This window comes from Sylvia atricapilla, chromosome 13 (assembly GCF_009819655.1).
Source record: "Sylvia atricapilla isolate bSylAtr1 chromosome 13, bSylAtr1.pri, whole genome shotgun sequence".
Lineage (NCBI taxonomy): Eukaryota > Metazoa > Chordata > Aves > Passeriformes > Sylviidae > Sylvia > Sylvia atricapilla.
In genome coordinates, this window is record NC_089152.1 from 13,730,700 (window position 1) to 13,756,411 (window position 25,712).

Here is a 25,712-nt window from a genome sequence, read left to right on the forward strand (position 1 = left end):
GATTATGACACATCTAGTATCCACTTGCAAACCCACAAAAGCAGCATTACAACCAGGACTTAAGATAGGGGGTGATTCATATGGAAATGCAATTGTTTGTAGGAACAAGACACCTTGCCACAAAGAGAATCGTGTAGCACTCATTCTTGCCTTGAGAGAAATCCAAATACAAGTGGATGTTCTAATTCATTTGCCTTGGGCTATATTACCTTCCCCGGGAGGAGAAGAGTAATTGGGAAAACAGCAAAAAAGATGCTGAATACTAAATGCAGACCCTTCATTCATTCCTCTGCGCTGGGCAATGATTTCTTCCTCTCTTCCTCAGATCCTTGTCACGTTGATAGCTCAATATCCTGCCCTGGGGACAGAGAGGTGAGAGGCAGAAGCGAACAGAGGTATTGTGCAGAGAGAGGGTAAGGCACCCATAGTTCAGTGCAGTTCCCATTTTTCCAATGTGGATTTCCTCTCTTCAGTTCTCCGTCGCTACCATTTTAACGGGTGAGGACACTGCATAGCCATAACTCTGTTCTCGTGGTCTTAATTTAATTACACGGAGACAGGAGATAAATTAGTTTTTGAATGCTGTTTAAGTTATTTGTTCTGTCATTTCTTTCAAACAAAAACATCACCTTTGCTTATAACTCCCTTGATTACCGAGGAATGTAGTGCTCAAGTGTAGATGCACAAGGCTGCAGATGAAGGTGTGTGCCTAGGCCGTGTAGCGTGGTGTAGGGTTCTGGTGTAGGGTTATGGCGCTCCCTCAGCCTAGATCCGGAAGAACTGAGCATCTGAAATGCTGAAGTCCACACCTGCAACCTGGCTCGGGGCCAGCCGGCTCGGGCAGACCACACTCACCTTGCCGGACCTTTGGCACTGAGGCTGATGCTGTCGTTCGTGCACTGAGCTGCACCGGCTTTAGCCTGTCAACCCCGAGGCTGGCTGGGATCGCCGTGCTTTCATACGAGCCCGGTACCCATTCCTGGAGCACGGACAACAGCCGACAGACCCGGGTGGCTCACGAATTGCTGTGGGAAGAAGGGGAGGACAGCGTCCAGCTTTCATATAGCGAGCGCTGTCTTACAGCGCTCAGAGGTGGGTGCCGGAGAAGGGGACTGAGTGGCCGCCAGCGGCTCCTGCGAGCCCTAACGCCCGTTTTCCAGCGCCGGGAGGTGGCTGTGTGACAGACGGACCTTTCTGCGTCTCCCCTCGTGGCTCCTCTCCCCAGGCTGCACCCCGACGCCCAATATTTCCGTGAGCAGAGGCAATGCCACCCTGCCCCGGCGCCTCAGCGACTTTGCCCAGTGCCACCCCCCGGCGGGCTCGGGCTCTCCGGGGCCCGGGAGCGGGCCGTGAGGGGCGGAGGGGAAGCGGAGCCCCGGCCCGCCCCCGCCCGGCCCCTGCGGCCGCCCGCGGCCAAGTGCGCGGGGGCGGAGCGGCGGCGCCGGCCGGGAGCCGCACAGAGCGCCGGCCCGGCCGCCCGTGGGGATGCTGCGCTACAGCTCGGGGCTCACGGTCACCGCCACCACCCCGCGGAGACCGCCCGGCGACGGCGGCCGCTCCCGGCGGAAGGTGCGGGGCAGCGCGGGGGGCGGCGGGACGGACCGAGGGCGGGCTGGCGGGGCGAAGCCGAGCCTTGACATCCTCCCTCGTGCGCTTACCTGCGGAGCGCCTTTCTCTTTCCACCCCCTCCTCTTTCCTTGTTTTCGGTGGTTTTAGGTGAAGCTTGCGGTGTGCGAGAGCATCTTTTTGTGCGTTCTTTGTAGCTTTGGGGAAAGGAAGAGTTTCTGGGGAGTCCCGCAAGCCTTTTGCAGTTCTAGACCCTTTTGTAGTTCTGTAAACCTGCGAGGAAGGTGTACTTGTGTTGGAGACTTCTCCCGCGTCCTTGAAATGTGCCTGGATATTTACAATTGTGAACTCGCCTGTCCTATCCTGAGAAAGCTCACAGTAATTATTTATATGGCAATAGTAATTTAATTGTATAATCAGTTCCTCAAATGCAGATATTTAATTTGCTGATTTTTTGGTTTTTTTTTCATACATGCACTAAATAATAAGCATGTATTAATCTGTTTGCCCTATAAAAAGTTGTTAAAACTCAGGCAGATATGATAGGAATTTTTCTACAGCCACCCAGCTTTAAATAGCCCTTTTCTTGCTGCTGTTAACTGCACTGCTGTCATTGTGAATGTTGATTCCACATGCAAAGAAAGAAATCAAAATAAGTGATAATCTTATCCATACCAAAAATACACCTATGCGATCATGATGTTTCTTGAACTATTGTTTTGATGCTTCAAAAATATGAGTTCATAATTTAAAAACTGAAGGCTGTTGCGTTGCTCTGGTTTTAGATGACAGCAAGGAGGTCAGAATCTTCCTGACAGAAAGATCCCTGGTCTTCATAAAAAATGAAGTTGCTCATACATAAGGAAAATTGCAATGACTTGAAAGTCGTAGTTATGTTCCCTATATGTCTTCTGTGTTCCCATTGAGTTTCCCTGTTCTCATATTTCTTAAAGAAGTTACAGTAAGGGAACTTCTGTTCAGGTGATTGTCTTCCTATTTTATTTCCCTTGATAGATTATTTGGGAATGATGAACTGTATTTGATACATTCTTTTAAGAAAACTGGTAAAAAATTAATTTGTGACTACAACCCATGGGAAGCTGTTGTCCCTTTTTTTAGAGAAGTGTGGCTCCCTTATCGTGAGTTGTCAGAGGAGGGGAGAGAGACAGTTAGAATAACCACTGAATAAATGAAAGATGTGTGTCACATTCCTGTGTGCCTGTGGTCACAGGAAAAGTACCCTTTAATTCTGTGCGGAATCTCATGGCAGAGATTTCATAAATGGAGCAGGCTACTCAACAGATAAATGACCAAAGAAAGTACTTTCTTCTTTGCTTTTTAGGACTGAAAGTAAACATGCATTGTTTTTCTGCTTTCACCTTCAAAGGTCTAAAGCCAACACTGGATCTTAGGCAAAGGGAGTGATTTTTGGCCATTGAGCTGATAGGGTAGTAGATAGTTACTCTAGAAGTGTGTTATCCCCATTTCTTTTGTCAGTATCAACAATATTAAATTCTGGTGATGTTGAACTCCAGGGCTGGTTTGAAGCTAGATCATATTGAACCACATCTTTTTCCTGTGGTGCTCCTGTAAAATGCTTAGAGACTGGTTGCTAGTAGAACAGCCTGTATTTTTCTGTTGCTGTACTAGTAACTTTAGTTATTCTTTAAGAGCATTGCTCATTAATTCAATTCATTTTACTGAAAAAATCTGTAATTATTTCAGCCCGTAGTTAATTCTGATTAATGCCTTTCTGGGTGCTTTGTTTTTTGGAAAGGGGGAAGAAGAGCCTGAAGAGCATAACTTAAACTGAATGTGTCATCTGCGTTTGTTTTAAGTTGCACCCTAGTGATTTGAGTAGGATGGTAAACATACATGTGGATTGTGGATCTGGGCCGTGGATTCTCAGCATTTTAAACGAAGCTAGATTGGCTTTTTTATTTTCCTTAACTGCCATATTGCAGTAGCTCTCCTCCATGCTGTCCCACTAGCCTCTTAAGAATTCGGTAAAAAAACGTGTTTTCACCTGTTCTTTTCATTGCAGTGAGGAAACTTCTGCTGTCTGGTGTCCTGTTGGGGTGAACCTGTCCAGTCTTTGTTTTCCTGTCTGTGTCTTTGTTTCACAAATGATCACAGATTATTTCAGATGAGCTTTGAAAATTCCATGCATGGGTTGTTGGTGTCAAAAAGCCAGGAGTGAGCATAAAAGGTTGGCACGATAAAGATTATTTATAATGTTGAATTGCCAAAGCTACTGATGCTGCCAATTAAGCAAAAGTCAGTCGGTCCTGTAGAATTGTTAGAAAGATACCTGGTTCTTCTTCTACCCAGTATTTCTTTGTAAAAGTTATGCTCACAAAGTTACAATGTCAATGAAATAAAGATAGGGTGGAAGTCCTGTTCGTCCCTGTTTTTTCTCACTTGTTCTTACTGTCAGTAAGCAGATGAAGGAAAACGAACTGCAGCTCTTTCCCTGTAAGAGTAGTTCTCATTGTCCTCCCCATTTTCTCTTTGCATTACCCAGTTTGTTTCTGGAAATTACTTTTTCATCCTCAGTTGCACGTTATCCTGCCACTGTTTGGCACTGAGTGGAGCCTCTTCCTGTTGGGATTTCATTTCCATTTTAAGGCATCGCTACAGCTACAGCAGGGCTTGCTGTGATTTCCATGTGAGCCTGCTCATTGATTTGGTCAAGTAAACTCACCGACAAATGGCACAGTGTGTTGTTCCTTCAGGAAGCTCTGCAGAGCAAGAACAGTGCATGGTCAGTGCTCAGAACTGCTGCTGGGGTCTGGAGGAAAAAGCAGTGCCTGTTGTTGTTCCCTTCCAATCTCCATAGTGTTTCTGAATTTTAGCAGATGGGTCTGTAGTGCTGACCTTAGGCAGAATGCATCATTTGGGAGCTAGGAGGAGCAGGACTGCATGGCTACTTTATACATTTGCTGCTGTTTCCCCAGGGATGCTGAGGAAGTCCAATTGTTGTAAACAATAGCAGAGTACAGCCTGTGTAAGTTTGTTCTAGCAAGGAACTGGGTGGTACTTTGCCACTGCTGTACAAACCTTGCTGGGCACAACTCCAAGGCTGGATTCCTTATGTTTGCCAGGTGGGTGGGGTGTTGGGTAAGTGATTTGGGGGTAATAGATAAGGCAAGGTGAAAAGGGCAAGAAAAAACAGCTTAAATGATGACAACCTTTTGATTGTACAGTGGTTTTAGTCTCGACAAATGACTGTTGTTAATTTATATTTTCAGCGTAGTTGTGATGACTTGGCTGCCACCTGTACTGGACTTCTGTGATTTCCTTCACAGTAGCCCTGTAACACCTGTGATGTGAAGGGCAGTTGTGGTTCACTCACTGGTGTACAGGTACAGGGATAATTACTTATTTACAATCACTGCACTGGGAATCTCTGTTGGTTATAATTAGCCTCGTACTGATTAATAGGCAAGTTATTCACTTCAGCAAAGCACAGCCTCATTTCTCCTAACTTTGAGTTGCCAGTCATTATCTATTTCTAGTTATTTAAGGACCTTTTTAATGTTTTATCCTAGCAATGTGTTCATTCCCTTTTGTCCAGTTTTCCTTTGTTCAAAATCACTATAATAAAAAGCTGGCCTCATCTATCACTTCCTGCACAGCACAAATTCACTTATATTTCCTATTGATGGCTCTGGTCTTTGTTTTCCTCCATGGAGGAATGCCAGTCTGTGTTTCCCTTCTTGTTGTAAACAGGGATGTTTTAAGAGGAAAGAGCCTTAATAAGCTAATGGGAGGAAAGGGCACGAGGAAATAGATGAGGAAAGGTGATGTTAATTACCTTACGAATCAATGAGTTCCAAAGATGAGGAGTTTATTGTTAATGTATCTGAATAACTAATCTGTAAGTAGGAAGTGCCACCAGCTTCTGTAGTATATGGAGACAGTCTGGTGTTTTTAGAACAAACATAGCAGTCAATAAGTGTCCAAAGCCAGTGTACAAAATTTCATAATTTTAGAATGCATTTCATTGTTTCAGGATTCTTTAGCAAATATGAAAGCATAAACTGCTTTTAGGTTTTGGGGGCTTTATGTCACTTTGTGGCTTCTTGTTCTAGATTTTCTAGCATATGGATGAATGATAAATTATCAGGGAGGAGGCCACTGTACAAAACATTGCTTTCACAGATATGTCTACAGAATAGGTTTTATTTCACCTTGATCTTTTCATAGGCTTTTTTTCCCCCTTCTTATTCTTTATATTGCAGACACATCTCACATCTTTTGTAAGAACTTTATCTATCTCAGGACACTGTTTCTTACTGGACTTGCAGCCCTGAAAGACCAAACTGAGAGGAAGATGGAAGGCAGTACATAACATTTCTAAAACACAGTTGACATCAGTAGTCTAAATGCTATTGATTTGTCCTCTCAACAGATTTAAAGAAATGCCAGAAGAAAAATAGTGAAGTTGCAAATAGTTTTTCCATTTGTTTTTGCTTGGGAAGAAGAAAAAGTTAAAGCCTGTGTGATATATTGAAAAAGGCCTTTTGTCTGGAAATGGAAAATAGGGATCCTTGTTGTGCTGCTGAATAGTGGTCTAAGAGGAAGTTGTACTGTAAAGGGGCTTGCAAATGCAGTCAAGGCAGCTTAAATGATTTGAAAGACAGTTGGAAGAAATGAATTGTAAATTGGTAACATTTGGGGTGTATGGGAAGGGCTTTGCTGCAGTGCTCTGAATGCAGTGAGCAGAACATTATTGCCATTTTGAAGGCAGAAGGAGGTGCTGTAATGACATGAGCTGTTAGCTGGGACAAGGGCAGTGGGGAGGTGGGTGTCAGAGAGAGACACTCAGCATGACTCCAGGAGAAACTGGAGAGATCTGCTCAGGTGAGATGCTGGGCTGTAGAACAGTGATGATGGCCCTCAGTGACCGTGGAAGAGATACTTCAGAGGTTTTAAGGAAGAGCTTTAAGAGCTCTCTTTGTTGCCAGCAGTCAGCTGGGATTTTACAGGAAGGTATCATGCAGCTTTGAATTTGGACAGGCACATTTTTCATTTCATCATTTGCTATGCTCTGCTTAGGACGGAGAGTTGTTTTCCACAAAAACGTCTCATGAATGGGAGGACTAAGACTGAGTGTTTTAAGCATGTTTCTTGTATGGAATGGATTGCTTGGAAAATACCATTAAACCAAAGATGTCTCAGCCCAAAGCAAGGCAAACTGCACCTGGGGACAGAAATGTATCGTGTCTGCTGGCAAGAGAATGGCTGTTCTAAAATCAGTTAGGAACCAACACCTCTTAACTTTTTTCTGCAGTGTTTTGAAGCTTTAGAAACCATTTGTATGTATCAGATGTAAATAATATACAGTGAGCAGAAAGGAAGCATTTACTCTAAAATATATTCTGTGTTTCTAAATAATCCCTTTCAAAGAATAAAAGTATGCCAAATCAGCAAACAAAATACAGAAAGTAAAAAATTATGTTTGTTGTTCTGTTGTCTCAGCTCTCAATGTCATTTATGACTACCTTAGAACAATTTGTTGATTGAAATGGATTTTTGCTACTTCAGGTATGTAATTATGGGGATGCCCTTGAATTAATTTTTTGCCAGCTAAAAACCCCTTTAACCTTTGAAAATAATATTTTGTCAGCTGTGTGGTAGAAAACAGAAAATAGTAAGTTCAAAGTTGAATCTCAGTACAGTTCATTCTGTAAAGCAAATTACTAAAATATTTTTTGTAACACCTAAATCTTGTTGTTCTTTCAGATGAACGTGTGCAGGCTACGCTTAACAGTGCCGCCGGATGAAGTGTCACAGCCTGAACAGGGACCAAAGGAAACTGAGAGAAAGAAAAGTGTAAGTTTGAAGAATCGAAGTTAAATTCTCTGTAAATGAGAAGTAAACATTTCCCTACACAGATATTGATACTGGCCCAAAGCCCAGTCATCTTAGAAGATTTAAGAACATGTGGAAGGTCATTAAGTTGGGTGTGAGCTTTGAGCCTAAGCCTTGGAGTTAGTGATGGCAACACTGCATATAAAATAGGACAGTGGTAAAGGAACAACAGGGATTTTAGGTGATTTGTGAATGAGGTACCTTTAAAAGTTGATTATTTCATATTTGTATATAAAAGAGGAAAACTGTTACCAGGAGCAGGGTCCTGTGTTAAACGGGATCTTGATCAGGATCCTCTTGATCCTAAAAGGGTTTTGTATTTCATGTAGGCATAACAGTGTGCAAGATTTGAATATTGATGTAGTTGGTGTGCTGGGGACCTTGATGTTTATGTGTGTTAGCTAATTTTGGTAAAGGTTGATGTACAAAGAAGAAATTAAAGAATTCAAGATTGTTCTGAAGTGAAAGGGACTTTGAAGGTCATGTGCTTAGAAGGGTTCAGAAGGGCATTTCTTTTGCAGAAGTGAATAGTGTACACACAGAAAAAAAAATTATAATCTGCTTTGGTCCAGAACTTGTTTTATAAGAGCTGTTTCACTGCAAGAGATGGTGTTTAATTAGTCTTAAGGATGAGGACTAAAAAGGGAGGTTGGACAGGCTCCACAACTTCACCACATTTATACTTTGATAAATCAAAATCAAATAAGTTGGTGACATTTGCCAGACTCAGTGTCTGAATAGCAGTATGACAATAGGAAGAAAAACAATAGGATTTACTAGAAATAATTTCTTAGTGACACTAAAGGCAAAACCAGCTTTAAAATTACTGAGAAAGACAAACATTCTAAGGAATGCAAAGAAAAATGCTCAAGATAAGGATTCCTTATCAGTTGTTCTTTGTCCTGGAATGCACTCAGATTTTCACACACTTTTATACACTCAGATTTTCACACACCGATCTGGCGGAGTAATTGGTTCTTCAGGATCTAGAAATGTTACTTACAGAATAGATTAAATAGACCTTAATGCAAACTGAATTTGGGCCACCATTAAATACTAATAATTCATTTTGTCCAGAGCTATTTAGTTGTTGCACTCAGAGTAGCTTCTCTGTCAGTCTCTTGTCAGCTGCTATCTGATTGCAGCAACCCTCAGGCTGGCCTAAGCTTCTGGGCCCATTGCCCTAAGAGGAATCTGAGTTTGCTTTTGAGGAAGGTAGATATTTACTCATGCCTTACTCACTTTATGGCTCTGAGTAATGTAAGAATGAGAAAAAATTGTTACAGATTAAGGTTGGACAATTTGTGGTGACTTTTCTTACATAACCAGTTTTTTTTCTCTGTCGAGCCTTGCATTTAATAAGCTGTTATTTCCCCCATAATACAAGTAAAGGCAAGTGGGCTTTATATCAGAGAATGTTAAGGAGAGGATATGAGGATAATAAATTCATTATTTGGCTCAATGTGCAAAATAGTGCTGTGTAAGAGATGGGTCGTTATTAGCTGAGACCAGAAAACACCATATGCAATTTAAATATTCTATGTTCTGAACAGTTTCTAAAGTTCAGTACTTTTAGACAGTTGAAAGACTTATAAAGTCAGGCTTCAGCTCTAGATGGGATCTACTCAGCCAGTTTCATAGTAATGAAAAAACACCGAGGAATTGTGCCAACCACTTGTGTTCTGCAGTTTCTGTGTGATTAAAATATACCCCACAGATAGTATGGCCATAGTGTATGGAAACAGCTCCAAAAAAAATCACTGCTCATGAACAGTCTTCTCCTCATGTCTCTAAAGCCAGACAACAATGAATTGCCTGTAGATTTTTATTGTCTCTGTAATCGATTGCTTTATTTGAATTAGTTGTACAGTAACTTACAGTGCACACATGCCTCATGACTAATCATGCTGTGATGCTTTTTCTGCACAGTTTACTTAAAAACAAAATCTAAAAACAATGATCAGGTGTCTGCTGATCACCCATGTTCAGCTGACTTCCTGTTAAGGAAATTGCTTAAAGCACTTGGAGAACAAGTTTTACAAATGTTAGATTATCCTCACACTCTCCTGTGAGAGCTGTGCCCCCTTTTTGGAAATAGGGATAATTGAAATTAGGGAATTGTTCTGTTTTCTAGCTTGCACTTTACAATTTAAGGTCAAAACATCCAGCTTCAGCAAGAATCAAATTTAACATCAGATCTCTTGCTGGAATCTAGAGTTCTGGGCTGACTTTAATTGCTGACTCGTATGGAGGTGGGAACATGAGAAATGCTTTTGGTATTTAAAATACATTAATGTGGCTTACAGAAATGAACTGCAGGAAAATCTGTAGGATTCACAGCTTTTGCTGGGGTGCTCAACCAAGTCAGGCAGTCAGCCTGGCTGCAGGTGTTCTCCTGTTTGGGCAGGACAAATCTCTGCCTCTGCTGCTGAGGGAGGAGAGAAAAGACCTTGCAGTGTTGGAGGGAATGCCAGAAAACTATAAATACACCATGGTGTGACATTTGGTTGTAATCTCCTCTTTCAAATCTCTCATTAGAAGGAGGTGATTTTGAGCTGCCCTAATGTGACACGGTGATGGCTCGCTGTGTTTGTTACTTTTCTGCATCTCTCAGGCCCAGTACCATTAAGAGGTGCTTCAGTTGCAGAATCAGGTAATGAACTGCACAGCAGCTTTTTCTGGGGCTGATCCTCCCAATAACTTGTTCTGCTGCTTGATGTCAGACCAGCAGTGGTTCTTTATCAGTTATGTTGACGGCCCTTGCCTTAGCCTTTTTCATTGGAGTCCAGACTTCACAGGAAATTTGTGCTGTATTTCATTCAATCTGTATCAGTGCAGTAAGTTTCTAGATTGACTTCTTTACTGCTATGCATCTGTGAAATAGAAATGAACCAGTGTAAGAGATTAAAATGAAGTGATGGATCTGGGTGCAAAAAAATTGCTGCAGGCAATTCTGTACTAGGGTGTCCTCTCCCTGCCTTTTGTGAAAGGTTGGCAGATGGTACAGTTAGAGACTGATCTCAGAAACTGAAGGGGGAGCGAGTTCGTGTCAGGTTGGATGTTTTATACTCATATTTAGGGTATGATACCCTGAAAGAAGCATATGAGAACTTGAATCACAGGTAGAGGCTGGTTGGTTGGGTTTGAATTGTTAGTACTTTAGGTGGAGAGAATCACAAACTACTCTGATTCTGTTCCATTATTTCTCTCCATGATAGACAATGGGTGACAGTAGTGTGAGGCTGTTTACTTCTCCATGAAGTACAAAGGAATATTGTGCTTGGCAGATTGTATGCAAAATCTGCATATCCTGAAGCCTCTCTTGTCTTACATAATAAAGGGCTACCAGACAATTGTAATGTCCCTGTTTGGGATTGGGCTTATTTTTATCCATCAGTCTCTTTCTTCACTGTCATGGTTAAATTTGGAAGTGTCATTGGAAGCTGCAGCTAAGCTTTTGAGGGCAGAATGTGAAGATATGTATAGACAGACATTTTGTTTTCATTTGGCTATTTGGACAAGAGAATGAAAATGAGATATCACTCTGGAAATTTGTGTCACTTTACTGTCTGTGGCTTTCAGCCAAGTCTGAGCAGTGTTTGGTCTTAAACTCAGTTTGGTACTTTGGCTGCATATATATCCTCAAACACTTTAATTTTCTTGTTTTTTTTTTAAACATCTCAACTAAGAAGTGAAATTCTTCCTATTTCCTAAGCACGAATACAGAAGCATAGCAAACTTTTTTTTTTTTTTTTTTTCCCAGCAAGAAAAGTAGGCAGTAAGGAAGCCAGAAGGGGAATTTGCTTCTGTACCTCATGGTGAGAATCAAGCAGAAACTTGTGTCAGGCCTGGTTCAAGAATATGAGTGCAGTGAATGTGGGGCTGTGGTGCACATGGAATCTAGGACACTGCTATTTTCTCTGCTGCTGCCAGCCCACTCCTGTCAGCAAAGCAGAACTTGTGCCTGAAAAAATGTGGTTCATCTGCTACAGGTGATGTTACTGTTTCTCAGTCTCTCCAGCACTGGTCGCTTGAGTTTTGCTGTGTACTAATAAAGCAACACCTTGTTTAAAACCAGCACTACATAGAAAATACAGAAAGAATTCCACTGACTTCTGAGGTTACTGCTGCATTTGTTGTATCTTAGTTTCCCGTTGTGTAAACACTGGCATTCTGTGCACAGATTTCATGGGCTAGATATGACTTTGTATAACGTCTGGCACTTCTCTTTTGAGATGGACACCTAAATTCAGCACCCAAGGAGCTTCAAAGTTGGAACATGTTCAGCGGTACTTCTTGCATTCTTCATGAATTTAAGAACACCCATGTCTGTTGTGGCACATTTTCCCTGTTGTAATACTCTTTTAATGTAAAGCATTCCTAAATGTAACATGATTTTCACAGGCTGTAGAGGAATATGAAAAGACATAAAACCAGAGCTAGGTTTTGTCAGAGCACAGTAACTTTTCTTGGTGAGCTCAAAGTTACAAATGTGTCATTTTATTGAATAGAAAATAGTAACCTCAGTTACAGCATGAATATTCTTGTTCCTTGTGTAACTAGTGAACACCTAAAAGATAACTGGATATTTTAGAAACGCCTGGAATGTAACTGTTAAGGAAAAGATAAAGTCTTGCTTAACTGATATAATTCTTGTTCAAAGTTTTTGACAGTGTAGAGAAATAGAAGATCATGAATCAGGAAAATCTTAAGGCCACAGGGATACTTACCACAGAATTCTGTTAAGCATTAAATTAGATGTCCTTTTTTCTCAAAAAAAAGATGTGTCTTCTGTGCTTTTGTTTTCAATTTTGGGACAGGGAGAATTATAAAATATGAGCCTATGTGACTTTCATTTATAAAACTGGTAGATTAGGAAGCAGATCATCCCTCAGTGCTATTTACATGAAGCAAGTAAAACCATGGGGCATAGAAAAAACAGCTAAAAACTTTAATTTAGGGTTTGGTTTTGTCTTCACCTGTTTCATGCTACTTGTGCTGCCTCCCTGGACAGAGACACAAACAGGATGCATGGTAATTATCAAGACTTTTGCAACCTTGGGGTGTAGGCTTCTCTTTTAAATGTTTATTAGTTAGGTAAACACAGTGTTTCTTTGGTACATTCTGTGATCACACCAAGCACAGCTGGCTGTTGCTGCAGCACAGACAGGACATGAGGAGGCTGATCCAGGATGTGTGAGCATCCACAGGATGTGTCCTTGCTGTCACCTTGAGCTGTTGTAGAACTGACTATAGGTACAAAGAAAGATTCACAAACTGATTAATCTAAGTCTGCCTTTTCAGATCCTTAGCTCACATCAGAAGGGATGTGGCTGATATTTTGAATTAAACAGCAATGGTTGATTAATCTAACAAACCCCTCCATCTTAAAGCACTATTCTGGTTAGCTTTACAGTATTTACTTGCTCCTAAATTCTTGCATGTATTCACTTATCTTCACTGAGATGCCTCACTAGCTAAGAGTGGAGACCATTGAGGACCTCCCTGGAAAAATATCTGAGTTCTGAGAGTGGGTATGTATGGGACAGAGAGGAAAGTAATGGGAAGTATTTGACTTCAAAAAACTGTTCTGTAGTTCCTGAGGATGTGGAAGATCCAGGATTTGTGAAAGAGGAAGCATGGGAGAGAGGATGTGTCAGAGGGAAGAACAGAGTACAAGGCAGAAATGGAAAAAACATTGAAGGGAGAAAAATAGGCAAAGGTGGGTGGAAGTAGCTTACAAGGAGGCAAACTGGGAGAAGTGTACTCAGTGCAGGCTTAGTGCTGCAGTTCTGTGGAGATATTTGAGAACTGAGCTACGCAGCAAGGCCTCCTTTAGAGGCAAAGCTGTATTGAAAAAGTAGTCAACAAGCAAAGCAGCCATCTCAACCCTGCATTGAGAGGAGTTTTCTGATTGTAACCTGTCTCCTAAGAGAAGACTGCATCAGGTGAGCCCTTTTTTGGCTATTTACACAGGACCCCCGAAACAAGTGGTCACTGAGAGGAAATTAAGAGTTATAAACAGAAAAGGGTGAGTAGAAGATAAGCATGGCTGGAATAGAACTTTCATAGCAATGAAAGACAAGACAGAGGTTAAGGAAACATGAGAACAGTTACTTGTGTAGCTCTTGGCTCACACCTCTTTAAAACAAGCAAGAACTGAAATTTTAACAGGCACTTGTCTGGGGATTCTGATAGGAAGGAAGAATAAGGAGAGGGTAAAAACAATATCCTGTATTTTAAGTAGCACATAGAACTGGAACAGTCAACAGATGGTGATGAGTCTTCCAATTTTCTGAACGAGAACTAACAAAGGCATTTTAGGAGGCTTGTGCAAATACAGATAACAGGCAAATTTCGGATTGTTGCAAGAGCCATGTAACCAGTCTGCCTTTGTGTGCGTCCAATCCTGCATGTACTGTCCATTATAATGTAAATTTAAGTCTGTTCATCTCTGAAATACATATGTAAGTGCCATGGGTGATTCTTCAGCTGTACACCCACTGGTCTGGATTTGTAGGTCTTTCTGGGGAGGGGAAGGGGGAGTGGGGAATCCTTCAAAGCATTCCTTAGGAGTGTGTTCATAATATTCTAAAAATACAGAACTTGGTCAGAATTTCTATGCCAAAATTCTGCAAACAGCACTTTAAACAATTCTGCTAATGTTTCAGAGGTACAAAGGACCTTGGTATTGCTGGTATTCAGCTGTTCACCTCATTAAAAATGAGTGATCATGGGCAAAGGGTATGGATTTATGAATTCAGTGTCTGGTGCCTTGGTAACCTCTAAACAATCAAAGTGATTATTCAGTCTGTTATCAGGAAGATGGAAACTTGTGCGTAATCCCTTTTTCCAGATGCAGAGGAGGAGCTGCAATGAACTATGAAAGAAACTGTACAACCCTGGAAGCAAACAAACACGGAATAATTTTGAGTCATGGCCCCATCTGGTTTCTGTATTTCTCTATTTCTAAATATGAGGTGTAGGACTTTTGTTTGTGCACATCCAAACACCAAAACAAAACTCCCAATAATACGTAATTATGAAACATCTCATTTTGAGGATATGAAGCTTTGCATATAATGTGTTCAAAGTGCAAAATTATATCATGTATAGGTAGGGCTGGTTGCCCAATGTTTTCTTCATTTAGTGGTTTTAAAGCTTTCTTTTCAAATGAAGGCTTACAGCTTTGTTGTTCTGTGCCTGAAATGTTCTTTGTCAGGTGTCTGCTCTTTTATTGTTCCTGTCCCACCCCTGCACACACACACACAGAGCTTCAGCAACATGGGTAAACTGTTAATGATGTGATAAAGAAGAGCGTGTAGGATTTACAGTGCTGAGGAAGATCTGTCAGTGCCATGTGGGAAGGACACACTAAAAAACAAAAGTCTGTCTCTATCAGTTTTCCTTAATACAAGTAAATTTTCCCGTTCATTTTCCCCTTCCCTAAAGAAGTATTTATTCCTATATTGTCAGCATAGTTGTGTTGGTTTGGCTCCTAAAGCCTGAGTGCTGCTGCTTATGCTACAGATGGTGTCCTCTCTTCATTGTCATGGTAAGGCCTGGGGAGCTCTAGGATGCAGCTGTAGATGGATATAAGATGCTGAACTTCATCTCTTTACACCTTTTTGGTGTCAAAGAGAGTATTTAGACAATGCTTAGAACAAAAAAACAAACCCAAACATATTCAAAAGTTAACGTAGTAAATGTCCTCAAGTGTACCTGTATCTGGTATATCCAGCAGAAGAAAGTAAGTTCAGTAAAACCATCTGTACCTGATTTTTCTCTAGAACTGACATTTCAGAAACAATGTGCAAAGCTTATCAGTAACAGCTGTGTTTCCAAACTTCTCATTCCTACTTTCCATTCAGAAATCACTGATTATTTTTAGGTTCGTAATTTGCAAATATTTCACATTCAGTAATATTTCCCCCCTTTTTTTTTAAAAAAAAAAAAAGTCATAATCTGGATGTCTTCATCAAAGGTGTTTAAATTCCTTGCAATCAAGAAGAGAAATGAGTGGTTCTGAGTACTGACTCATTTCAGATGCTTGCAACAGAAGGATGTTTCCCTGGGCTGATTAGAAGGGAGGAGAGGTGAGTAGCCAGGTCAGGTGGTGATCTGACCTTGTGGATATTCATTTACATGCTGAGGGAAATGATTCCTGCTGTTTGCATGAAGATTTTTCTTATTGAGTGTATTGATGAGATGAACAAGAGGAGTCTGTGAAGGGTGGCTTGAAGCAAGACATGCACTTATTATGAGTATGTTTCACAGAATTCTGCAGCTCATTCAAATAAAAAATGTTGGCTCTTTAAAGCACCCTCTGTTTACACAGCAACACCTGATTGAGAAGGTTCATCCTTCTACAGTATTTAATAACACTGGAACACCCACATAAATGCTATTTCATAGCTTTGCTTTTGCTTTTCCAATGTCAGTTCTGCAACATCTGTAAAAGAAATGGAGACCTGAAATGAGTTTGATTGCTTTGGAGGTTCTTACTTGGCTTTAAATGCAAACTAAAATTCTTCTTTGTTTTCCACAGAAACCAATATTTTCTCTTTTAAAGAACACTGCCTAAAATGTTCTAATTCCAGTTTCTTAGTAATTCCTACATTTTTTGAGTAAACTTTTGAAATTTTGTTTCCTGCAGCAGGGAGTTTGAGAAATGTGGGATAATTCTGTGGTTGCAAGAGTTTAGAGGGAATTAGAGACCTGACTGTTCTGCAAGAGTGCAGAAAAATACCATCTGGTGGTGAATGAAAATAAGCCATGTTAACCTTTTCTTACATGCCTTTACCTCTCCTTGTACTAATCCAGCCTGCTGTCTCTAGCTGTGCCAACATGACTTCCATTGAAAGCAGTGGTAATTAGACATTTCTGTATTCTTTATCAATTGTAAGTTCTTCCAAAAAGTGGCAGACTGGTTGGCTCCAAAATGTTTTTGACTTAGTGTTCATGTGTACTTACTATTGTGCTTTCACTGTAATTGGTTTCTCTGCTGGCCCTAAGTTACTGTGGCTTTATTTAGATTTTCTTGTTCTAGTACTGATATTTTTAATTTTTTTTTTTTAATTTATAGGAGCTCTACCATGTACCAAATGGGATGTCTCCAGGGAAGCTGTCTCATGGGATGGTGTATGGTGTTGTGCACCGAACTGACAACAACCATAAGAGAGAAATGGTGGTTTATGGCTGGTCAGCTGATCAGCTGAAAGAGGAGATGAATTACATTAAAGAAGTGAGTTACACTTGCACCTCAAAAGTTGCCAAATACCCTTTCCATATATCAGGTAGAGCTGTGAGAGTATAATGGGATGACTGATAGCCAAATATCTCAGTTTGAACTGGGAACCTACCCTGAAGCTAGAGCCTGGCCTTGGCAGTATCTGAGTTGGGAAAAAAGCATGCTCTATACCTGGGAACCGTGCTTGTGGATGGAAGAAACTATGTAAGCAGACACCTGAAATGATAGTCTTTCTCTGCCTCCCCCGTCCCCAAACTCCCCCAGCTTTGAAAAGGCTTCTAAATTAGATGACATAGTAAATTCACTTGGGTATATTTTGGGGCAGCCTTAAAATAGTCAGCCTAATAAGGATGTCTTTGTACTACTTTCTCTGCACCTGCTCATTTATCACAGTTGGCAGAAGATCTTCTGAAAAACAAGAGCTGCATTTCTGAACCTTCTTGATATTTTTCTGTTCTTGAAACTCAGCATCTCTTTGCCCATCAGTCTTTGGCTCTCAGGCTGTGGCAGTAACACCCTCCTTACCTCAGGGCAAATAATCTGACCTTTTTCCATCCACCTTCACCACCCAGGAGGCTGTTGGCCAGTGCTTATCACGTTACACTGATTCAAGTGCAAACTGTGTTGATAGAAAAGGGAGGAACCCTGAGTGAAGGGAGCAGGGTAAAGCAGTGTAATCATGTGTGCTCCTCACATCGGCCTGGTCTGCGGCTATCAGGACTTGCTTCTCTCCCTTGGCACTCCCATTTTTTTAGCTCCTGGTGTTCACCACTCTCAGGCTGCTGAGGTTAGGGACTGGCAGGGTCTGTCGGTGCTGCAATGCTGGCGAGGCACACAAGCTGCCCTGGCTGCTGTTCTCCTGCCTGGGTAGTTTCTCTGCCCTGCTGGGGTGGTGTAAAGGGACAGGTGAATTGGCAGACAGCAGGGCCAGCTCCCCAAACTGCACTGTCTGTGGTACCCGAGGATTGCTTCGGCTGGGACCATCTCCCTGCCCTTGTCTGTCCCTTATGGAGGGACACATCAGCCGGGTGAACTGCTTGTCTTGCTTGTGCATTCAGGGTACTGATGCTTTCAGGAAAAAGTGGGAAAGACATGGAAAGAGATACGCTGGCTTTTGCTCTTCTGTCTGTGTTCAGCTCAGCTAATTTGTGATCTTTGGTCTGCCAGAGTAGTGTTGTCTTTAAAAGCAGAGTCTTAAGCCAGAGTCCTCAGCCTGTGCCGTGTATGTGCTGACTCAAATAGACCAGAAGTGATGGGCTGTGTCAGAGCTGCTGACAGCTTCCTGTGCCTGAGTCAGGTTTGCATCTTGCAGAGGGTGTGTGTGCCTGTGGGGAGGCACAGGGCGAGTGGTGCTTTCCTGAGGTGCTGGGCAGGAGTCAGCTCCCTTCTCTCTTCCTCATCCCAAAGGGAGCCCGTGGTTAGGGAGCACTCTTTGCATAGGTTTGGTGCCCCTTTCTGGGTGTAGGTGGGGGGATTGATTCTATGCAGAGCTGCTAAGAACATCCCCTGCTGAAGTTCACCTCACCCCACTGTGCAGAGACACAGTAAACTCACTGCCCTAAATGATCTGAAATCAGCCTGAGCTTGGTAGAGGTGAGGAAGGGGAAAAAAAGAGGTTGAATTATGCAGGTTGTAGGCAGACATGACTGCAGTGGCATGTAAAGCCAAACTGGAAGCCAGTTTGGGGTTTTTTTTAGTTTTGCCTAGAAAGGCAAGGAATAATTTGCATCTATAATTCTTGAAATCAAATTGACTTCTCTGTTCTTTAGATTTGAAATTGCATTGGTAAATGTAAGCTAGTTTGTTTTTAGTTAGATACAAGTCTAAAAGACTGAAAGTAAAAGTGTTTATCTGCAAAGGATGCCCAGGGGAAACCAACCACTTTTAAAAGTATGGAGGTATATTAAGTCCATGTCTCTTTTTCAGAAATAGAACAAAATATCATCAAATTAATTTTAATTCATTTAGTAATCAGGTTAGAATGACTTATGGATATTTAATTGAAATTAATTTATTTACATTATTAATTTACAAGCGTTTAAGCATGTACAGAGAAGTTTAGAATTCATCCTAGTGACAGTTATTTGTACCATCCCTATGTAAACAAGTCATCAGACTTAAGTTTTTGTCTTTTTTTTGAGAATAAATTTGTGTTATGCAGTGGTAGATTAACAATGGAAATTATGGAAAGTAGCAATGAATAGAGAAGAAAATCATGTCCTACTATATAAACAGTATAATCGAAAATTTTGATAAAGGTGTTTGATTTTTTGACACCAGGTGAGAGCAACTCTGGAAAAAGTAAGAAAGAAAATGTATGGTGAATATGACGAAATGAAACGAAAAATACAGCAGCTTACAAATGAACTGAAAGTAAGTATCCATTCATTTGCAGGGAAAGCATATGGGAATAACTGTCCCAGTGTTATCTGGAAACTTTGCTTTTGCTTTAGCAGAACAGAACTAATCTCCCAAACCACTCCAGTTCACATATCCAGATAACACTGGAAACTGTAGTTTCCTTTCTTTCTTTATTTTTCCATCCAGGAAGGTAAAGGAGGTAAAGGATGCTTTTGCATGTGAAATTACTAACTGGCTGGAAATTCTTAGAAAGAAAAGAATGATCTTGATACCATTGCCTGAGTGTATTGGTAGTTAGTGGAGATGAATGTAACAGCTTCCAGGTGAATTGAATAACTAACATTGATAATTAGGAAAAACTGATAACTTGGAGTCATTTCAACACTGCTCTGTTTTACTGACTCTACTGCTGAAACACTAAGTCAAAGAAGTGGCAATATTCATTAGTATTCAAGTGCTAAAAATGACTTACCTTTTGGTTTTTAATGGAATATTTCAGTAGTCACTCAATGACCTGTCTTTCTTCTGACATGCTGCTTTAGCAATAAAAGCTGTTGCACTCTGTAAAAATAGCCTTCATATTAAATTGCTGAGTTGTTTGATCCAAAAAAATCCCCCTGAAAACTTGCTTTGAATTTATATTCAGCATTGATTTTCACAGTCCTGGTTCAGAGGAAGCTTTGGCAATTAAAAGTAGACTTCAAGGGACTGGGACCTTGACTTGTGCCCTTCTGCCACCCTCATTTGGAGGCTGTCAGTTCCCTGCATACTGTATTAGGTACAAAAATCAGAACTTGCTGTAAACTGGTACTTTCATTCTGTGCAACCTTGTCTCAAAAAGACAGAAAAAAAATCGCCCTGACTTGAGAGGAAGAGAGAGAGAAAACTCAATTTGTGCAAAAGGTGTTAAATAGTCATAATTCTGCCAACAAGACTCACTCTCCCCCCAGCATGCACGTGGTAAATGCTGATTCAGGTGCAGCTTGTTGTCTTTCCTGCTGATCTTAACTGAATAGCAGTGATGATATCCTGCACTTCTAGAACTTCTGTCAGACCAGTAGAAATCCTGTATGAGTCAGAAATTCTTCCTTAATTAAGGGTTTCTGACCAGTTCTGACAGAATATCTAGTTCTGCAGCAAATCAGCAGTTCATGAAGCTTCCTTCTGACATAAATGGCACATTAGGAGACATCCTTCCCCTTTTTTTAAAACTCCAGACTGCCTGAAAGGAAGCACAAGTGTTGTTCTTCCTAATAACGTGAACTTTTTGTTTGGTTAGTTATTTGGGAGCTGATTTTGGTTTTATGTGACTGTTGTCTTCTGTGCTATTTGCAAATCCTGTTTAAAATCCTTTCTCTACTCTTTGCTTCAGCTTTCAATCACTGTGCTTTTATCTTAACAATTTCTAGGACAACTTTCTTTAATAAAGTTTGTTTGAAATTTGCTCTTCCAATATCCTGCCCTGGGCTTCTTCACACAAGTTCTTACCTTGTAATTTCCTTAATCCATCCAAAGCATTTCTGCTTTCGTTTGTTTTACATGAGCAGCACACATTTATAGAAGGTTAACAGTGACTACTTGGCATCTACTCCCTGTGCTGATCTAATCTGTGTATAGCTTGGTTACTACACACTTGTCTCCTGTATCAGTCCCTGGTGTTCTTCTGTTTTTATCAAGAAACAAATCTGGTCCATCTAAGATTGTGAGCTGGGCTGGCTTCCATTAGTAACACTCTTTTCCTCTTTATTATTGAATCATTCATAATAATTTATACTGTTTGGGTTTTGGTCTCTTCTTGAATGATATCATTTTGTGTCTTTCTCCCCTTCAGTTTCGAAGCATGTGTGTGTGTACATATCAGAAAATGACTAATTTTCACACAACAAAGCCCTCTGCCTTCCCCTCCCTGCCTTGTACTGTTTCATCCTTACGTCTTCTTGATGTTGCTTCTTTATGTATCTGATTAGTCAGTTTCTTCTTAATTAAGGCTCCTCTACAATTCATAGTTCTAGATTTCCTTATTTCTTGTATTCTTCTGCTTTTTGCTCTGAATTTTTACAATATCCCCAATCTATGTATATAATCTTTCTGAACAGACAGCTGCCGGTTGTTCTCTTGTCCTTTCAAAAAGAACAGCTTATACAGTGATAGCAGACTAACAATAAACTTAGATACTCATGCCGTATTTCTGTTAGATTATTTGGATTTTAAGGTTTGTTTTTTGTTTGTGAGAATATACTTTGAGGCCTGTATATTTGAAGCATCCTAGTAGTATGAAAACGACCTTGGCATCTTTCTCTTTTGTAGCTCTCTTGGAAAGAATAGGTAAACTTGCTCATTATTCTATATAAAACTCTTTTTTTTTTCTTCCCCTGCTCAGGTGACAAATGCTCATCAGGAATCCTTAGAGAATCATGTGCGAGTGCAGGCTGCAGCCTTAGATAGCTTTAGCGAAATGAACAGCTCCTTGACATCAGCATCAATAGACTTGCAGGTACATCTTCACAGCTGCTTCCCAGCTCACAGCTGCCTTTTCTAACATGGATTTCAAAGCATACAGAAAACATGGATGACAGATACAGATTCTAACACTAAGCAACGCCATAAAGTACTGTCTTGGATGTCTAAAAGCACCTAATTCAGGAAACAAATAATGTTCCAGAAGTTCCTGTGTTAAAAAACCCCAAACATTAAAAATAGTGTACAATAAAGATATATAAAGAGATTCTGATATGCAGCAGACTAATACCATAAGTCATGTCTCTATGAAGGATCTAAGGTGAAAATGTGATTGGTCTCTGTAGTACAAAATGGGGCATCTCCTGACTTAGTTCTGCCTTCAATTGGTAGCAGAAATGAAGGGGCATGTTTGGATGCCAGACACTTGTGAGATTTTACATACCTGTGAAATGCAGTTTTAAAGACTTCTGAATTCCCATGTATCTGAGCTGAACAACTTAATGCCCCTGCTTTCTTGTATGGAACAAGAATGTTACATTACTTGTACATTACTTTCTTGTTTTCAGTCCACTGCATTTTGTATGTATGGCATGGCCCTCAGAGAGGAGGGAAGATTATTCATACTGAAATGTATCCATGTTATTTTTTTTAATAGTGTTCCAGGACTTGATTTCACTGAGTATACTCCTCACAGAAATACCTTCTAGCAACAACAAAAGCCATAATTTTAGATGTTAAAACTTGCAAAACTGTTCACACTGCATTATTATGTCAGGAAGCTCTTTAAATGTGTAGTCTGTTTCATAAGCTCTTGCCTGTATTAATTCATCAAATTATTTCTGATTTTTAATATATGCTTTGCCTCTCTCTTCTAGAAAACTCTAGTGGATGTTACCTTGGAGAACACTGACATAAGGGAACAAATAAGGAATTTAAAACATACACACGAGCAATCTATGGAAAAGCTGAGAGAGAAGCAAAAGCAACTGGAAACAGCACAAATTGAAAATCAGTTACTGAAGTTAAAGGTGTGGTATATAAACTCCCATAAAAATACTGCACAGGAAGGGCATTAGGTGGATGTTAAATGAATTCCTTGGCCTTATCTGCAAAGGGTTTTTCATTCTTCCTGCCCTCGTCATGCCCTCAAGCTCACTTACTCCTGTGAATCAATACTGGTTTAATAGCAGAGAATCTCAGCTGGTGACTGGCGGTCTTCCCGTAACATGGGATGTAACATCAGAGTCTGAGATGTTGACAGGTGAAAATTCAAACCATTAAATGGTTATTAGCGTCCATTCCTATTAAGTGAAGGAATATTACAACTCTACGCATTGCTATGTGAATTTCTTGGCGTGGAGTTTCTTTGGTATTGCACCATTTTTAATAGGTAGTCTGTTAAGTCTTATGAGCATGTGGTCAGCAGGTAAGGGCAAGCATCTTCAAAAGAAAATTAAGTCAGAGAAATGCAAGGGAATAAAACACAAACTGTAGGGTTTAATATGACAGGAAGCTTGACCATGTTCTTCCCTCATCAGCCAAATGTATTCCTTTAATCTCAAAAAAAAAAAACCAACACAATAAACCCCACAAAATCCCAAATAAAACAAACAACACCCCCACCACCTGGAAACCTTTGCCTCTTAAAATTGCTCAAAGTAGACCAGTTTGGATATAGTACTAAATCAGCATTTGTTAAATTTTGAAAAATTTGTTATTATTTTTGGTAAAGTTTCTGAGATTAAGGTAACTGCAGCTATATTCATGTTTAATTTTGTCAGAGAAGGTGTTTCTGTCTGGCTGTTTTGATAGTGACTAGCACTCATGCTTAATAATGAATGGTTAAACAAGAAAACATAAGTGCATTTCATGTTCTGCTTTCCTCTCACAGTGAAGCTCTACAAGCCATAAAAGTAGCTGTATTTTGCACCTCCTGTTGTCAGCAGGAAATAAAAAGAGGGAAAACCCAAGTAACAGAAGCAAAGATAATGCAATTAAGATTTTAAAACAGAAATTTGGGCTTCACTATAATGTTGAAGACATGTCCCAGCAGGCCAGGGAAAGGTATGTTTGCTTCTAAGAGCAGGGAAATGCAGCTTAAGTCTCAGTTCAATCGAATGCATAAGCATTTGTTTATCTTCAAGCATGTCAAGCTCTGCAGAATACATGGCCTGCACCTACACAGCAAAAGTGTAAATTCTGCCCTCACACTTTCAGTTTTCATGCCAAATTAGCAAATAATATACCTCATTACTTTCTTTGACAGTTTAATATAAAATGGTGTCTCAAAAGGTGCCAGGACATCTGGGAATTCATTCTAGGAGTGCATGTAGGAGGATGGTGAGGGATCTGGGAGGTTAGTGTTGAAAAGCAGTAACTACTGTGTACCATGATTACATTCTGGGTGGAGAACACACCTGAGGGGCTTGTTAAGGAGGTTTGGTTATTCATAAATCCTTAATAGCTTAGAGTGGAGATGTTACTTAAGCGTATTTTAACAGATGCCCTGATACATCCACTTTTTAATGCTTGTTTTTACTGTCCTCGTTGCTCAAGGTATGAGGAAAGGAATGATGGAGACAAAAGGCCAGAGATCATGCTCTGGTTCTGTGTATCTTAAGGAATCTGGGGTTTAATAATTGGCTTTCTCTAAATGATACGATTCTTTCAGGCTTCCTGAAATGTGGAAGGTTCATTTAACTCCACACCCTCTCATAAAGGGCAGGTCACTACCTGTGCTCCAGGGCTGGCTTAGGTGAGATGACAAAGGAGACAGTTGTAGTACAAGTGGAGTCCTTCAGGGCTCATCCCTTTTCAAAGAATGAAACACACTGTTGTTTTTCTCCAGGGTACTAAACAAGCTTGTTTCTGCCATGCAAGGTGAACCCAAAGGTTTACTAAACCTTTTGGTCCTTTAAATACAAAAAAAATTTCCAACCCAAAACCTTAATCATCAGAACTGTCTATTTTGTAGCTGTATTAAGTGTGGTGATGAGCATGGATCATTTTATTCCTCCTCTTCCTGTCATTTTTGTAGCACCCACAGCTTTTCACTATAACCTTGGCTGATTCACAGCATCTGTAGGAAGAGAACTAAGTCCTGTACTAGGTGTTTTACTTCACTTTTATTGTGGTTTACATAGGAGATGGGCCTAAGCTGTGAATATCCTATCTGGTGCTTAATTACTGAGGGTGCGGCTCAGTCTGTTTTCAGCCAACAGCAGGAAATCCTGTCTCTGAATGACCATTCTGCCCTCTTCCCTGTAGCTCTAGTAAAGTTTCTGGTTCTGTTGTTAAAAATTAACCCTTCCACACACCTGAGAAATTTAATTTTCAGTTTGATTGCTTTGCTGGATGGTGACCCCAGTTCTTATGTCCGCACAAAGAGCGGAATGTGAAAAACCAAGAGAGAATAGGGATGTTACTGCAATAAAGTGTTGCTTTGAGCGTTCATGGTAATTTAGGAACAGGAGTTGAGTCAAGTCCATCTCTAGTCTGTGCTTCAGTAGAATGGGGGGAGACAGTGTTGTTTCAATGGGGAAACTAAGCAAGTGACTTGGAGGCAGCTCTGGAAGAGTTCAGCAAAGAGGCATGGCCTGATCTTGGATAAGCAATGACCAAATGAGCTAAATTCAGACAACATGGGACTTGATGGAGCAATAACTTCTGCAGATTCAGATTATGTGAATGCTGGCAAAATGCCGTAAATGGTCTTGATACAAATGGAAATCTGCTTTTGCAATGTCAGATTTATAACAAGGGGAAGCTTAACTTCAAACTCTTATTTTCTCATCCTGTGAACTCTCTCTCTCCTCCTGCCAGCAATACTGTACTTACTGACGGGGGAACCTTTCTCTCTCACAGGTGGAATCAGCACAGGAAGCCAATGCTGAAGTCATGAGAGAGATGACCAGAAAGCTGTATAGTCAGTATGAGGAAAAAGTGCGAGAAGAGGAACAGAAACATAAGGCCGAGAAAGAAATGCTCCTGGTATGTACAGCCAGTCTGTAAGAGCAGTGCTTAGCTTGGGTGTCGTTTCTCAATGACTTGACACTTTGGAGTTGATGCATGTTCCTTCCCTTCAGTCTCTGTGATTAGTCGTTGCCATAGTTACTAAGCTTTCCAAATTTTGGCAGTTGTAGGACTAAGAAAAATATGTGTTCAAACATTTAATGTCAATGATAATCTAGATTTCAGA

At 40.6% G+C, this 25,712-nt stretch overlaps 1 protein-coding gene across 2 annotated transcripts in view; it reads left to right on the plus strand.

Annotated features, from left to right (window-relative positions):
- Positions 1 to 1,441: 1,441 nt before the first annotated feature.
- MYZAP (myocardial zonula adherens protein) overlaps positions 1,442 to 25,712 on the plus strand; it is a 51,178-nt gene continuing 26,907 nt past the window's right edge. For both annotated transcript variants that reach the window (XM_066328506.1, XM_066328505.1), the window contains exons 1-7: positions 1,442 to 1,569; positions 7,315 to 7,404; positions 16,529 to 16,687; positions 18,974 to 19,066; positions 21,435 to 21,548; positions 22,390 to 22,542; positions 25,379 to 25,504. In XM_066328506.1, the coding sequence (XP_066184603.1) occupies positions 1,486 to 1,569; positions 7,315 to 7,404; positions 16,529 to 16,687; positions 18,974 to 19,066; positions 21,435 to 21,548; positions 22,390 to 22,542; positions 25,379 to 25,504 (819 nt within the window). In that variant the 5' untranslated portion in view covers positions 1,442 to 1,485. The remainder of the gene's footprint in view (positions 1,570 to 7,314; positions 7,405 to 16,528; positions 16,688 to 18,973; positions 19,067 to 21,434; positions 21,549 to 22,389; positions 22,543 to 25,378; positions 25,505 to 25,712) is intronic.